This window comes from Tiliqua scincoides, chromosome 9 (assembly GCF_035046505.1).
Source record: "Tiliqua scincoides isolate rTilSci1 chromosome 9, rTilSci1.hap2, whole genome shotgun sequence".
In the NCBI taxonomy this organism is placed as follows: Eukaryota; Metazoa; Chordata; class Lepidosauria; order Squamata; family Scincidae; genus Tiliqua; species Tiliqua scincoides.
The window spans coordinates 37,556,075-37,571,535 of NC_089829.1; the positions used below are offsets into that span (position 1 = coordinate 37,556,075).

The 15,461-nt window shown below is 44.4% G+C and overlaps 1 protein-coding gene across 1 annotated transcript in view; it reads right to left on the reverse strand.

Annotated features, from left to right (window-relative positions):
• Window positions 1–1,674: 1,674 nt before the first annotated feature.
• CMIP (c-Maf inducing protein) overlaps window positions 1,675–15,461 on the reverse strand; it is a 166,067-nt gene continuing 152,280 nt past the window's right edge. Inside the window, exons 14-21 of the mRNA XM_066637659.1 lie at window positions 14,599–14,706; window positions 13,534–13,650; window positions 12,258–12,398; window positions 11,060–11,107; window positions 10,157–10,303; window positions 8,378–8,483; window positions 7,006–7,076; window positions 1,675–3,744 (exon numbers count right to left, since the gene is read on the reverse strand). Coding sequence (XP_066493756.1) covers window positions 3,691–3,744; window positions 7,006–7,076; window positions 8,378–8,483; window positions 10,157–10,303; window positions 11,060–11,107; window positions 12,258–12,398; window positions 13,534–13,650; window positions 14,599–14,706 — 792 coding nt within the window. The 3' untranslated portion in view covers window positions 1,675–3,690. The remainder of the gene's footprint in view (window positions 3,745–7,005; window positions 7,077–8,377; window positions 8,484–10,156; window positions 10,304–11,059; window positions 11,108–12,257; window positions 12,399–13,533; window positions 13,651–14,598; window positions 14,707–15,461) is intronic.

The following is a 15,461-nucleotide window of genomic DNA, read 5'->3' on the forward strand; positions in this document are numbered from 1 at the left end:
GAAGCTCCTTATCTCCCCCCCCCATGATATTGGACTCTCCCAGCACCACCATCAATTATTCTCACCTCCTGAGATGTGAAGTGACGCCTTGACAGAAGTGCTGCTGCTGAAAGGACAGCCTGTGTGATAAATGGGGTCTCCCAGCACCACCCTTGCAGAAGCACTGCTTCTGCTGAGACTCCGGGAGGGAGAGACAGAGGGGGACCTCAGAAGGTGAGGAATGGCACAGGGGAAGGGGCAGACCAATAGGGGTGACACAGGGTCAAGAGAGATGCTGCCGAGCTCTGGGAGAGCCCAGTTATCACGTGGGCTGCCCTTTGAGCAGCACTGCTTCTGCCAAGGTGTCACTTCACTGAGCACCCCTCAGTTGCTGAGCTGAGTGAACTGATGCCTTGGCAGAAAAGGCATTGCTAAAAGGGTAGCATGGATGACAATTGGGCTCTCCCTTATCTTGAAAACATGATCAAGATTTGCATATTTTCTCTTTGCCGTGAATGTGTTCCTAATTGAGAACAAAGTGCTTACTTCTGGTTATCATCTGCTTAACAATGTCACTTCCTGCTTAATGTCATCATTTTCACCCCTCAACCGGTGCCATGAACACTATTCGGTCCACTGTATGGAACTAACCTGATACTGCTGGTTCTCAAACTTTTTAGCACCAGGACCCATAGAATGACAATCTGTCAGGACCCACCAGAAGTGATGTCATCGCAGGAAGTGAGATCAAGCAGGAAAATTTTTAAAACCCCCCCCATATGACAAAATCAAATCAATTAAGTAAATTAAAAGTTTACAATAAGTTTAAAAATTTATTTAAAATAAAGAATAACCCTCCCAAGCAGTTGCTGATCTGTTTTGTTTTGTTTTTTAATCCCCAAACATCCCAAAGGCTGCAATCCTTTCTTAAAAGTATATACATAGTAGCCTGTTAAAAGTACAGATCTGTAACATTTCCCCAGATGCAGTCACATATCATGGTAGCATCAATTCTTTATATTAAAAATGAAATGAATGGGGACCCACCTGAAATTGGCTCATGACCCACCTACTGTGTCCCAACCCACAGTTTCATAAACACTGCCCTCAGGACCATGAGCTACAGTAGGGAAGGCACTGCTGCTGCCACAATCCTCTTTCCCAGCTCTCTTCCATCAAACAGGTTGGGCAGGTGGAGCCTGTTTGAAAGACAGCTGGGAAGCGGATTACAGAGGATTTACTATGAAGGTGAGGCAAATGAACATATAGGCACCTAGGCAAACAGGGGCATAGTAAGTGCAGAACAAGAAAGAGAGCGGACATCATTTGCGGTGCTGCTTCAAAGTGCAGCTTGCGCTGGGTCTCTCCACTGCAATGGGGCTTACCATGGCAGAGTAGCAGTTGAGATCTCATCTCCTCCTGGCAGTCTTATCCACAAATGGGAGCTCAGTTCCCTTGGGAAGGCAGAAAGGCTTCTGGGGGTGAGCTGTGGAAGACGTAACTACTGTGACTTTCAACTGATTCGCTCTGCCAGCAAGCACATCAGGGATCAAGAGTTCCCTTGACATCAGGCCCTTGGCAACTAACCCAAGAGTTCTGAGCCCTGATGCTATCCCTCTTCTGGGTCACACCTTCCAGTTTCCCACATGCCACAAACCGCATACCTTGGGTCAAAGAAATGACAACGCACGCCGCTAAAAGATATTCACTTACAGTTTATTTTTCTTCTTCTTCCGCCTGAAATTATTTCACATCTTTTTGTACACAGCTAAAGAACAGTAGTAAACCATCAGAAAAAGCAACAGTGCTAAGATAAAATGTCGGCATTAGTTCATCATCCTTTTTTTCCCTTTTTCCTCCCTCACTGAGTTTTAGCATACAGCTTAGGATATAAGGCAGAAAAAACAAAGAAAAAACAAAATCTGACACACTAGATGAATTAAGACTTGAACCAACCATTTCTTTTGATAAAATTGGGAGTGGGATAGAGGAAAGCAAGAGATGAAGGCGACTCAAAGTGTAAATAAACTACTTAGCGACAATTAAAAACAAACAAAAAAACCCAAACATGGACACTCAGATTAGCCTTGCTTCCCATTCAATAAATGGCATATAAAATTTACACTGCTTGGATGTTAAATCTCTGAGGTGCCAAAACAACTGAATAAACATTTGCTAAACTGTCAAAACACAATTTGCTGTTTTCAAAATTAAAGAAAAGAAAAGGAGCTGCTCCATTCACAGATGCTTATCATGGAAAAAAAATAAAAATATAAAAGCATATTAATAAAAGAACCACTTAAAGAAAAAAAATTAAATCTTTTTTTCTGAACAACTGTGTGGGGAGGATGAGAAAATACAGTCAATGGATAGTGGTCATGTTCTCAAGCTTTACTCAGAGGCTGATCGGTAAAGAAGGTGTGTCTCCATCTCTGCAAATATTAGGTTAGGCGATCTTAAGTGAAAATGGTGGGGGCAAGTGGGAAGGAAATGAAAGAACTTGCACAGCATGGTGTGTGGAAGAGGAAACATGTCTTTGAAATAATGGACATTGACAGACAACAAACAGGAACATCTTGGGAAAAGTTAACACGTCTGGCTGTCAGCTTAACTTAAGCTTGATATTAAAATTAAACACTTTAAAAGAGTGTGATCTCTGCACCACCCCTAAAACGTCCTAACTCCAGCACAGTTTGAGAGCGACTGAAAATTATCACGTCTTGTTAGTTGACTGCCCGTTCCTCTTTACATTTGTGTGTGTGGGTGTGTGTTGTTGAATTCACACGTGTCCTCTCTTTTCCCCCATTCTGAACCAACTCTTGAGTCCACTCTAGATCGGAAAATGCAGCAGGGCAGTGGCTCAACAGAGATATGTAATGCAGTGAAGGGTTACGAAAAGACAAGTTATTGGAGAGGGCTTTCTGTTTTGCTGAAAAAAACCACTGAGACAGCAAACTAGTTTACACAGTACTATACGCAAAACAAAATGAAACAAAACAGAACGAAAAGATAAAAGAATTAACAATTCATAAATAAAAGGCAGGTCACAGACCTGCTATTTGTGAACCATTGTCTTAAATAGGTGCATTATGTAAATTGTATGTACAACAAAACTACGTTGCATAACCATCGCGAGGACAGAGCGAGAGGCGCAAATCACGGGAGTTTCTTCTTCTCTTGATTTCTCACACTGATTCTTTTTTCTTTTTTTAGAGCAGGAAAGATGGAAGGGGGAAAGCACCTACAGGCCAAGGTCCAATCGAAGAAAACTATGAAAACTGACAGATATTCTTGTAAAATGTTTTTTTTCCATGTGGAATTAAAAAAAAAAAAAAGGAAAACAAAACAAAAAGGCAAATGGAAAAGCCAGACAGACTTCCCCTCTATTTCTAATCCTCTTGCACCTACAAACCCTTGCTTGTCTGGTTCCCTGCCCCCCACCCTCCCCCGCCCTCGATTTAAATGACGTTGAATTTCATAGGACGAAGTTGAAAGAATTAGGCGGGGTCTGGGCATGCTCAGCTCCCCCTCCCACACACAAAGCCCCACTCCGCTATCTCACAAACACAGCTCCTAAAAATCAAAGTCCTTGGAACTTGCTGCTCTCTAGAAGTAGAAGCCAAAAGTTTGATTTCTCTTCTTCGGAGTTTCAAAAAAATCTTTTTCTTTTTTCTCTTCTTGGCAAAAGCTACAGACACAGCAAGAGAGATTTCACCAGGCTTCTGTGTAACGGACGTCCACTTCCTTCAGATTGGGCAGTTTAGCCTGGTTAAAGAGAAAAAGGGGGACGACATGAGAAAAATTTAACACCTGCATGAAAAAAAAAAGATTTCCAGAAATACCAATTTCTTCTGGTACTAATGCCACTGTGAGTTTATTCCAATACATAGGAACAGCGTAATCTTTACATGAGATGACATAATGAGCAGCTCATTCAGAGCAGTGTTTAACCAGTGGTATTCGTATCACTGGTGGTACTTGATGTAGTATGTGGAGGTACATGTGGGACCCCTAGATCCCCAATTGCTTCAATTCTGGGATCATCATCACCACCACCACATATCATACCATAGATCCGAGATTTTCAGTCTTTTTCATCTCATGGCGCACTGACAAGGCACTAAAATGGTTAAGGCACACCATCAGGTTTTTTTTTACCATTGACAAAGCACACTATGCTGCTGGTAGGGGGCTCACATCCTCCAATTGCCCTACTAATAGATGACCCTCCTGAAACTCCCACGGCACACCTGCAGACCATCCGGGGCACACCAATGTGCCACGGCACAGTGGTTGAAAATCGGTGCCATAGAAAATCACCCCCTTTATTTTGAAGTCCCTAGCTCTGGGCCAAAAACAAACCAGCCAGCCTGATGCACACTGAGCTTGCTTAGTGACCACCACAAGCCATCTATCTTCCTGGGGGATTACATCAGAATTTGTCCATTCTTTGAACTCCCCATCAGAGGTCCTCCTCTAGGTATCCTGCCCTCTTCAGAGATGAGGGAGGAGTCTAAGGAACTCCTTCCACAAAACATGGTTAACTCTGAGATGCTGAATTTTTATGCAGCAGTTTACATCCAAGTTGCTTTTATTCTACGTACTGTTCTGTAACTTATTTTTGTAGTCTGTCATTTCTGTTCTGTTTCTGTTTTAACTCTTCTGTTTTAACTGCTGTCATCACTTCTTAGCTTTATGTTAAACACCTGAAATTTCTGCTAACCAAGAGGAATTTTTAAAAAAGTCTTAACCAAAAACAAATAGCAGGAGAGGACTTCCCAGGAGTATCTTGTGAGCTAGTGTCAGAAGCTGGATGCCGAAGAAGACAGAGTCCTGATTCAGCAAGGCTCTTCTTAGGTTATAGCAGTGATAGTTAGGAATGGAACCTGCACGTACAGATCCAATCTACCAGTTGTTGGGAAGGGACAGCAGGGTTTGCCCAGCCTGTATGCTTCCTGGCAGCATTTCATTGGTCTCCGTAGGATACAGGATGTCAGACTAAATGGAGCTTGGGCACTTCTAGAAACAGTTTCTTATGTTCAGAGGCATTCAGCATATGTAACATGACATCAGAAACCAGATAAACTTCATTCATCTAATGTCAATAAATAAAATACATGCAGGATGTGTGTTCTACCACTGGGTGACACCCTTAACCTTGTGGCATGAAAGTTCACTTAAGGTATTAGAGAGACTGCTGTCATTCATAAAAAAATAATGGGAAAATAATGTTTCCTGCAGTTGGTCAACCCCACAATATTGTGATTACTGGAGAACAGAAAGAACAGCTGAGGGGTCAATTCAGGAAGAGCCTGAAAAAAACAGCTGGAAGACCAAAAAAAAAAAAAAAAGGGAGGAGGAGGTAAGCAAAGAAGCAGCCGAATGAGGAGGGAGAGGAGAGGAGAGCTGGATGTAGTCACACTGGGAAAGCAGAAGTGAATTGATGGATCAGCTTACAACCCTGGATAGATACATGGGATCTGGTGCCAACTGCAAAGGACTGAATCAGCAGGAGGACTGCTGGCCAACTGCAGGTTTGAGGAGTAAAGACTAGACGTTGGAAAAAAGTTTTCCAATGAACTTATAGGAGAGGGATTCTCAACTTTTCCAAGTACAGTCATGCACCACTTAATGACAGGAATCGGGACCACGATCCCTGTCATCAAGCTGCGCTTGTTGCAATGCAAACCCTCCGCAGGGAAAGGGATGCTCCCCTCCGGAGGGTTGTCTGAGCCTCCCGGAGGCAGTGCATGTCCACACACCCGCCATCACAGGTCACGCCTCCTCACTGCCATCAACTCCGTCACCACCCTCTTCGCTGGCTGCTCCCTGAGGTAAGTCAGGGGGACCCTGACACTGGGTAAAGAGGCCCCTTTTGGGGTTCTTTTCTTGTATTTAGCTGGGGGAGAGCAACTGACCCTATTCACTCCAGCACAGTGTCCTCTCTAATGGTTGTTTACTGGTGTTTATTTTTAGATCATGATCCCTTTTGAGATAGGGAAACCATTTATTTTGCTTGACAAATTTTTTGTTAAAAAGCAGTACATAAGTATTTTTCTTATTCATCATCATCATCATAAAAAAAAAAAATCTGGCCAATACAGGCATTGGAAAGATAATAGTTGAATGACTTCAATGAACCGCACTACTAGGGACATTGAACATTATACAGCAATAGCTCACTAGTTCTTAACTCTTGAATAATTTGAAATAGTGAACACCCGAAAAATCCCAGTCCAAACATCTGGTGAGCTGTGGCACCACAGTAACAATACCACCAGCACTTGAAAAGCACCACTATAATGGTTGCTTTTGTGGAATAGTAAAATAGGCCTCCTATAGAATAATATTTAACTTAAATTGCATTTTCTGTGTACAAAAAGTGCTTCACAAGTTTTAGTTTGATGCTGTTCTGACAATGTCCCTGTCAATATTATCATCACCATACTGCAGATGGGGGAGAGGGTCTGGTTCGCCAATAGGCAAAGTAAAATTCAAACAGGGGAAGCTCTGATTCACAGCTCTGCCTCTAACAGCCCATTCCTAGTCATGTCTACTCAGATGTAAATCCACTTATTCCAATGGGATTTATTCCCAGGTAAGTGTGCATAAGATCTGCAGCCTAAGCCACTAGGCAACACAGTAAAGTTTGGCTATTTTGGTGTGGTAGAACAGAAGCTATGTTACATGGCCATTGATGACTTATAATAATAGTATGTGCTTAATTTGCTGTATTTGTGTTTAGGGTTCTTACATAATTTCAGAGAGCTGTCACTGATTGCTCTTAGCTTTCATCATACATCAACTTACATGAATGCAAATGATCCAGGGACACAGAGATGCGAAGCAATAAGGATGCTCTGGGATCTTGAAATACAAGACTTTTAAGACATTACTTGTAGTTTATAACATTGGCCTGATCACAGAAGATCCTGTTCTCTTGGCACTGGCTGTCAAAGGCTATTAGAACGTTTTCATTCATGTACCTCAAGTACAACTCCTGCAGCTTTGGAAAACTTGACATACCTTGAGATCTTCATAGGTGTCTGCTGAAAGTTTGGTGCTGTTCATATTTAAGCTACACAGGGTTTTCATAGCTAAGAAAGAAACAAAGAATATGTTGTGATACATGCCATCACATGGTCTCTAGTCTGGAGACATATGGAACAACAGCTCCGGGGTGGGGGGGGGGAGTGGGAAGAGAATGAATATTCTGATGGATTGGCATACTCAAGATACTGCTTGGGTAAAATGCTCACTGACTGGAAGCGCAATCCTAACCAACTTTTCAGCACTGACTTAGCCACAATGCAGCCCCAAGGTAGGGCAACGAACATGCCCTTAGCCTGAGAAGGCCCCCTTGACTACCTCCCCACTGCAGGATGCAGTGCATACCACATTGGCACAGCTATGTCAGTGCTGGACAGTTGGTTAGGATTGCGCCCTGGGTTTCAGAAAGTCACTCTCTAGTAAGACTTTTTACGCAACAATATGAACTGAAATACTGATTTGCTTTAAAATTAAATTCTAAAGATTATGGGAAAACCAACAGAGCTTGGACTAAAGAAGCACTGTTACACATCTTTTGTGCAACACAGCACATATGTGACCTCTTGACCCACAGTCCTTGCCCTTCTCTCTCTCTCTCTCTCTCCAGCTGCTTCTGTTTTAAAAAAAATCCTTTAAAAACATTGTGATGCTGCTGCTGCTGGGACAAACTCACTTTAGGGTTTCAGTGTAGCCCACTTGTGAGTCCTGGCAGACAAGCTGAAGACCAGCAAACCAGACAAGGCTGATACGGTTGATGATTTAAGACAAGTAGCCTTGTGAGGTGGGATGGAGTGATTTTCAACTGGTTTGCCGTGAAAGATCCACAAATGTGCCATGGAAGTCTGGAGCATAGCGGTTGAAAACTGCTAGAAAACTCTTGCAGGTTCTTTGGCTGTTTCTAGGGCATTTGTCTGTAGTAATGATCTGTCTGTTCCTCTTCCTCTGCTGGTTGTCCCAAAGAGGGACAAATTTCATTACTATAAACAGTTGCCCTGGAAACAGAGCCTCAGAACCCGGAAGAGTCTCTTGGAAGTGGGATCACAAGAGATGAAGACCACAGAGGTCAGTGCACGTGAGAAGAAGGTCAAAAATCTCTGGGCTAGTTATAGACCCCAACATGGCAACTCTGGATTAGTTCATCTGGAATAATTTATCCTCCCCACAGATTTGAATGCCCCCACTGAAACAGCAACAGCACTTAACACCTTTTTGCCATGCTTGAGTTATGAGTCTACACAGGGTTAGTCATCTTGAGGCTGAGTCTTTGGAAGGGGTTTGCAAAGATCGCCCATTCTTTGTGAATTCATTTCCTCCCCTTCCTCCCTGGTACATTTAATTGGCTACTTACAGCTCAGTGCCAGCAGCCCAGCATCAGTTACAGGAGTTTCGCACAAGTTGAGTACTTGCAGCATAGTGAGGTGTTCCGAGAGGAGCCGCAAACCTGCATCTCCAAACTGCAGAGGAAAGGGCACAGCAACATGTTACAGCAGAGTGTCAAGGGGATCTCGGGCAGAAGAGCTGAGGAAGTCTCAGCTTGACATCTTGGACTCATCTAAGTTCTATCTCTAATTTATTTAAATTTTTTTTTCCGGCCCTCAACACCACGCCAGATATTTGATGCAGCTCTCTGACCAAAAAGTTTGGAGAATCCTGGGCTACAGCATCTCTAAAGAGAGGGGAATGGAGCAGAAGAGGAAGCGTGGAGGACAGAGTGCTGGCTAGCGTGTCTCTGAAAAGGAAGAGAAGAACAGAACTTTATGGAAGATGACGTGGAGGAGAGTGATGGAAATGCAAGGAGCCGGAGGAGCGACAGCAGTGGAAGTGGGCGGACAGGCAGGTAGAGGAGGGTATCTCTTGCCAATCAACTTCCTCAGGTGTCTCAGCTTCATGAGTGGGCAAGCCTTCAGTCAGAAGACAGTCCTGGGCTACATGCACCAATGGTGTAATTTGTAGGAACACCCAAAGCTGCGTGATGATGTTGTCAGACACCTGATTCAGGTTGTATATCTAAAACACTGCAAGCACCTGGGTCTCAGGTTTGATCCCTAACATCTCCAATTCATCGGTCTTGGATAGCAAGACTTGGAAACCATATCCTGGGATATGCTGCTAGCCTGTGATGGACAAGACTGTGCTTGATGGACATGCAAGCGCATCCTCCTTGTCTCCTCCACACCTCCTCTTCTGCTACATTCCCCTGTTGCTTTTCCAACTGAAGGAACAGAAGTAAGAGGAGTGCTGGAGGCGGGCACACTAGCAGGTAAGGAGGGGAGCAACATTTAATGCATAGCCTCAGATACTGAGACGGCTGGCCTTGGGGTTGGGATCTGTGGTTCTTGAAGTTAAGGGCAAACCCCCCCCCCCAAGGCATCAATGCAATCAAGGCGAAGGGGCACCTTCTCCACAAGCATTTGGTGCTGTTTAGTCAAGAGAAAAAGATTCGTTTGCAAAATTCTCCCTCTTGCATCATACTTGAAACCACTCTATGACATCGTTTGGCAGGGGTTCCCTAGAGGTCCAAACAGAATTTGTCCCCAGCCCTATCTGGAGATGCCACCAAGGACTGAACCTGGGATCTCCTGTATGTAAAGGAGATGCTTTAGTCACTGAACTATGGGCTGTCCTTCCTTGAACTTCTGCAGTTCACTACCATAGGAAGTGATGGCAGCCACTAGCCCAGGCTGCTTTCTGAAACGGTGAGACAGATTGACAGAGGGTAGGTCTTATCTAGGTTCTCAGCCTAGATAGCTGAAGGGATGCACTGTGTCCCAGAGAGTATTTCTGGTATTTCAGGGTATTTCTGACTCTAAGGCGACAGGGACAGAAATCAGGAGATGGTTGGTGCCTTCATGCCCTGCTTGTGATCTCTCAAAGACATCTGGATGACCGAGACTGAAAGCAGAATGCTGGCTGAGTTGAACCACTGCATTAATCCAGTAAAGGCAGTTGCCATTCTGGGCATGCAGAACTCCTGCAATTGGGGTCCACGTGTCCAGCTTTCAACAGGAAAGAAGTGAAGAGAGGAGCCTGCTTCCAAGTGCATTTTTAACAAGCCCCCTTCAGCTGTCAGTGATGCATTGGATCATCTCACAATGAGTTAGTGGAAGCCTTCCTCCATGGTGCATACCTGAGTCGACCACAGGTTCAGCTGCTTGAGAGAAGGCAGTTTGATGAGATGCTCTGCGCAGGCACTCGTGACGTTGGTGAAGGCCAGACTGAGGTTCTCCAGGTTGCCGAAGGAGCCTGAGCTTAGCAACCGGGCCAGGTCTGCATCCTGACAACACAAGGATGGCACTGATCAGTCACAGAGGGGAGCAAAAGCAGCGCATTCTGATAGGAGCATTCTAATGGTAACACACTTGGGACATACTGCAACGGTTCCTGTTCTGCACAGCTGGCTATCTCCCAGAGGAAGCTTTGCTTGCTTCACATCTGCCCAAGCATAAATCAGTGCTCAGGATTACTTTGGTGCAAACCAGATTTGCCTGATATGCTCAGTTTGTTTATATTGCTGGCAACACAACAGAGCAGTAGCATGCAAGAAAGAATGTACGTATTTATGCACACAAATTATTCCCTTTCCTTTCCATAGAACAGTATTCAAGACAACTGACCAAGAAAGGGATTTAAAACAAACACACACCAGAACTTAAAAATATGCTGGAGAATTTTGTAGGGGCACAACTGTGTGGAAGGATAGAAGCCCTGTCTGCTCACCACAAGTGGCCCTGTCACCATAACAACAAGAATGAGAAACTTGTTTTTTGTTTTTTTTTAATGTTAGAACAAAGATGATCAGGATGCCAATGCATATCATATGCTCAGTTCCATATTTTCATGCTACACTTCCACAGAGAGTTGCACTTTCACCCTCCAGGCAAACTCGTAATTAGAGATTATCCAGACATTTCAGAAGATGACTGATTTATAGCGCAATCTCTGAGTGTTCAAAGTACTTCACACACACCCGCTTATACACATGCAGATATTGCACCATCACAATTAAAACCTAATGAGAAGACCAACTTACTGTGGATTTTGATGGCAGTGTTAACCTGGTAGGGCCTCCTTTCCTTTGCTGTAAGAGAAGACATCATCTGATTACAAGCACAGGGGCATAGCTCAGTGGCAGAGGGAACACGGTTGGCATGTGGAGGTCCAAGGTTTGATTCCTGTCATCTTTTGACTGAAGGTCTTTATGATCTAAGGTGGCAGAATAGGACCTCATGGCAGAGTTAATACACCTCTAATTGTCAAATGCAGGGAACTGATAACACCATTATCAGTCTCCCCCCACTTCTCCTGCCCAGGCCTGGCATTCTCCTATAACAGGATGTTTCCGGCATGGGCGAAGGGCTGAAATACAATTCCCTACCTGCTGTTTCACAATGTGCAGCCCAGAGAGGACTGGACCTTGCAAGCATCTTTGAATCCCACTGTGCTGCATTACTGCTGACAGAAAACTCTGTTCCTGAGTCCTGACGGTGCCAGTGCAAAATAATGCAGGGCATCTGATGTAGTGAGAACACACCAGCCCATGCACAGGCACCCACTCATCAACTTGCCAGGACTAAGTGCCACAAATCACAAATCAAGCAGAATGCCCATAACCACCACTGTGGGGGGGGGGGGTCTCATTTCTATTGACAACTTTGAGAAGATGTCGTTTCTCGTTTTCCTCCACATGCCAGCATGTATCAGAGGAGATCCCTTTACTCCTCTCTCAAACCCTCTGAACATGTCAGAGGACTCAGCATAGGGTAGAGGAGGGAAGGGTTTGGCAGCAGCCATAAATAATGGCTAACTAGTAAACCAAGACAACATTTGTCATTACAACAGCCTTGCAAGTTAAGTATTATTATACCTATGCTGCATTTAGAGAAGGCTGAGGCTGAGAAATGGGTTGTTGCATTTCTGCCCAGCCCACAGGTGTGCACATTTGATCCCTGTTGCGTATGTGCAACGTTGGGCAGAAATAGCTTAAGGACACCTAGATGCAAGATTCAACCCAAGGAAATCCTGATTCACAGCTCAGCCTTCATGCCACAACAGCTCTCGCATGCTGAATGTTCCCACATGCTGCAGATGCACACACAGAGATCCAACCTAAGTTCACATCAGAAGTTTAAGGGCCTCGTCTTAAAATTTCCAGGCTGCCTTGAGGTATGTCTAAATGGCCTTTCATCCCGCTTTTGCACGACGGCAGTGCTGTCAACAAAAAAGCTTACCAGTTCCTTCAGCTCCCTCTGCCTGTCACAAAGCTGCTCATACATTTTCTTCCCCACATCAGTGCTCTCGAGTGTTGAGATGATCTGAAGCTGGGTGTCTTTGTTGTCGATGATGTTGTATTCAAGCATCAGACAAAGGATCTGGCAGAGGAAAGAGAAAGATATTTGCACCACGGAAAGCTTGTCTGCCAAAAAGATTCCAACAGTCACACATTGCCTCCCTTTTGTATGCCTCTCTAGGGAGACAGTTCTTGGCTGTACTCAGGGGAAGACTCCCACTTTAGTCTGTCAACAGCCCTTTGAGGTAGGTTATGCTGAGGGTTTCATGCAGCAAGTTTCATGGTTGAGCGCAAATTTGAACCCTGGTCTCCTCAGTCTGAATCCAATGCTCCATCTCCTACAGCACATTGGCTCTAACTGTGCAGGTACGTGACCCCTCCTGCAACCAGTTTCTTTGACCCTCCTCTAGGAAATGGTTAGAGTGGCTGCACAACCAAAGAAACTTGGACTGATCAACACTGCAAACATTTGCATAGGATAATGCAACTATTCATACAGAGAAATAAGCATCCTTCCTTCCTCCTTATAAGATGCAGGCACCAGTTCCACAAGGGATCACTGCAGAATAGGCATTCCTGCCTGTTTCTAAAAAGAGGGTTGCCTCTGTAAGAAAATGTACTTCCCTGAGACCCAGAACCCCTTTTAAATCTTGGGAAAAGGTTTTTAATCCATGAATAGGACAGATTCACCTACTAAACATGGCAGCCGAGGAAATTACTCTCTCCTCCTACTGATTTTGATGGAATCTGACAAAAGCTGCAAATTAGAAAGTATAACTACCAAGCAGAAGTAAAACAAAACAAAAATCAGAAGGTAATTATTTGGATCCACTTACGCATATAATTGGAAGGAGCAATAGTTACAAAATCCAAGAGCTAAATCATGTAACTGCCAGAATCCTTAGAAGCTTCATCCTAAAAACAGGCTCCATATTTACTACAAATTTATAAATTAATTTTTTATCCCACTTTGTTTCCTGGCTAAGTATGAGGTTTCTCCCCATGAAGCCCCCATGGAGCACCTGTAGTTTTATGAAGGTGCTGAAAGTGATATACTATCCCTTATCCTCTCAGACTCCTATAATTCCCGAGCCTCTTCTGTTGAGAGGAATGTTAGTCGTACTCCGATTCATTTCTTTGGGGGTGTGCAGTAACTGAATGAGCTTGGCATCTCCCAGTTTATCCAGTGGAAAAGGCTTGATGACTTCATGCATTACCTCCACCATGGTCTGGTTGCCCCTCAAAGCCAGCAGCATGCAGGGCCCCAGTTTGTTTTCAGCCAGCGAGAGCAGGAATTTTTTCGTCTTATAACAAGAGCCCATTAAAATATGGACCTGTGGGAGGGGAAGAGAGGTCTAGATTAGACATGTATGCTTGGGAAGTGGCAATACGCCTCTTGAAAGGACACCAGTGTATTGCCACACACCAAGAGAAAACTTCATTCCAAATAGTGCAAGAACTGAAAACTGGGTTTCAGAATTCTGTTTTTCCATGAAAAGCCACTGAACACTCAGTTTGGCCTTTTGGGCCAGGACTCCTATCAACCCTGTGGGTTCCTGAGATATAGAGCAGCAGATTCAACATGCCTCCTGCGCACGGCAGGCTTTGCAAATGATCAAAAACATCGCCCACCTGCAGTCTGAAGTGGAATAATTCAGAATTCTGCCACCTCACTCTGGGCCAGTTTGGACAATATCTTATACCTTATACCTTTGCAAATGATCAAAAACATCAAGTGAGAAGAGAAAAAAATCACGAGACAACTGTAACATCTATACTAGCTCCAAGCTCCGAAGTCAGAGGGAATCCTCCATTCAGACAGTCTCCTGTTTGGTCATTTACTCTTTGCCATGGTGTGGTAGCCTGGATAAAAAGGGCAGGGGAAGGAGTGTCTGTGCTCATGCAAACTCTCAAATCTTCTAAAGTAGGAATAATAACCAACTGGGCTCAAAGAGCTGAATTTAATGAATGATAATGTCTCACACCAGAGTGTGCTTCATACACCCACCTCGTCCTCATCATCACACTTGCAAACTCCTCCTGGATTGAATATCCAATTATCTGGACTTGACAAATGAAAGAGTGGGGCAGTTCATAGAGGGCAAAGTGGTGATAGCTTTCAGAGTATCACTAGAGGTATAAAGGGATTCCAGTCTTTATATTGCCAAGTGGTGGACTTGCCATGTTTCCCTTTGCTAGCAGGGAATGAACTTGCGCATCTTAGCACTGAATTACTGCAAGAGCCAGGCTGGATGAGGACCCTGTCTAACGTAGGCACATACCATGCTGGCAAACAGTTCTCCGTCGTCATCGCAGGCCACTCCACCAGGACTATAGAGCTGGAACCAGCCGTCCTTGCCAGCCCGCACACTTAGCAAACACGAGTGCACCTGCCGAGCAAAGCACACAGACAGTCGAAAGGTGAGTAGTGTTGGTTTGATTGGGTTCTCTTAAAGAGGACCATCCAGGCCCACATGAATTGACTAGGAGCTTTACCAGCTACCCTGCAAGCCCTGGCCTCTGCCCTTCCTCTCACCACTGCAGCAGATCTGATTGACAGGGCCAGGGTTTTTTTTTCCACAGCAGTGCCTCTGGAATTTGCTCCCTGGGGAGAGCTGTTAGATCTCTACCCTCCCTGCTTTTCAACTGGGTGCCTAAGATTATCCTTTCTGTCCACCTTTTAACTGTGTCTGGTCTGTATCACTGCCAAGTGCTTTCAAGGGAGATCCTTCTGCTGGATTTTCTACTGCTGGGCTTTTATTGTTCTTCTCTTGCTTTTACGCTTTACTGGTTGGATTTATAGCTGGATTTACCGTTGGTTTGTTGTTTCTGTTATGGGTGGCAGGCTTTTAGCTATTTTAGTGGGATAGAAATCTCTTAAATAAACAAACAGCCAACTTCAAACAGACCCCTTTCCTTTCTCTCAAAAAGGAGAATAATTTATTACATGTGTATGCCTGCCTTTCTTCTATCATGGAACTCAAGGAAGTGTACATGGAGTGCCCAGAAGGTCTCTCATCTAAGCACTGACCAGCCCTAAACCTGCTTAGTTTCAGAAAGGCTCCTGTATCATGAGTCTAGTGACCTTGTGCCCTGCATGCCAATCACTCATACGGGGGAAAGTAAAACAGCAAGCCTCACCTGA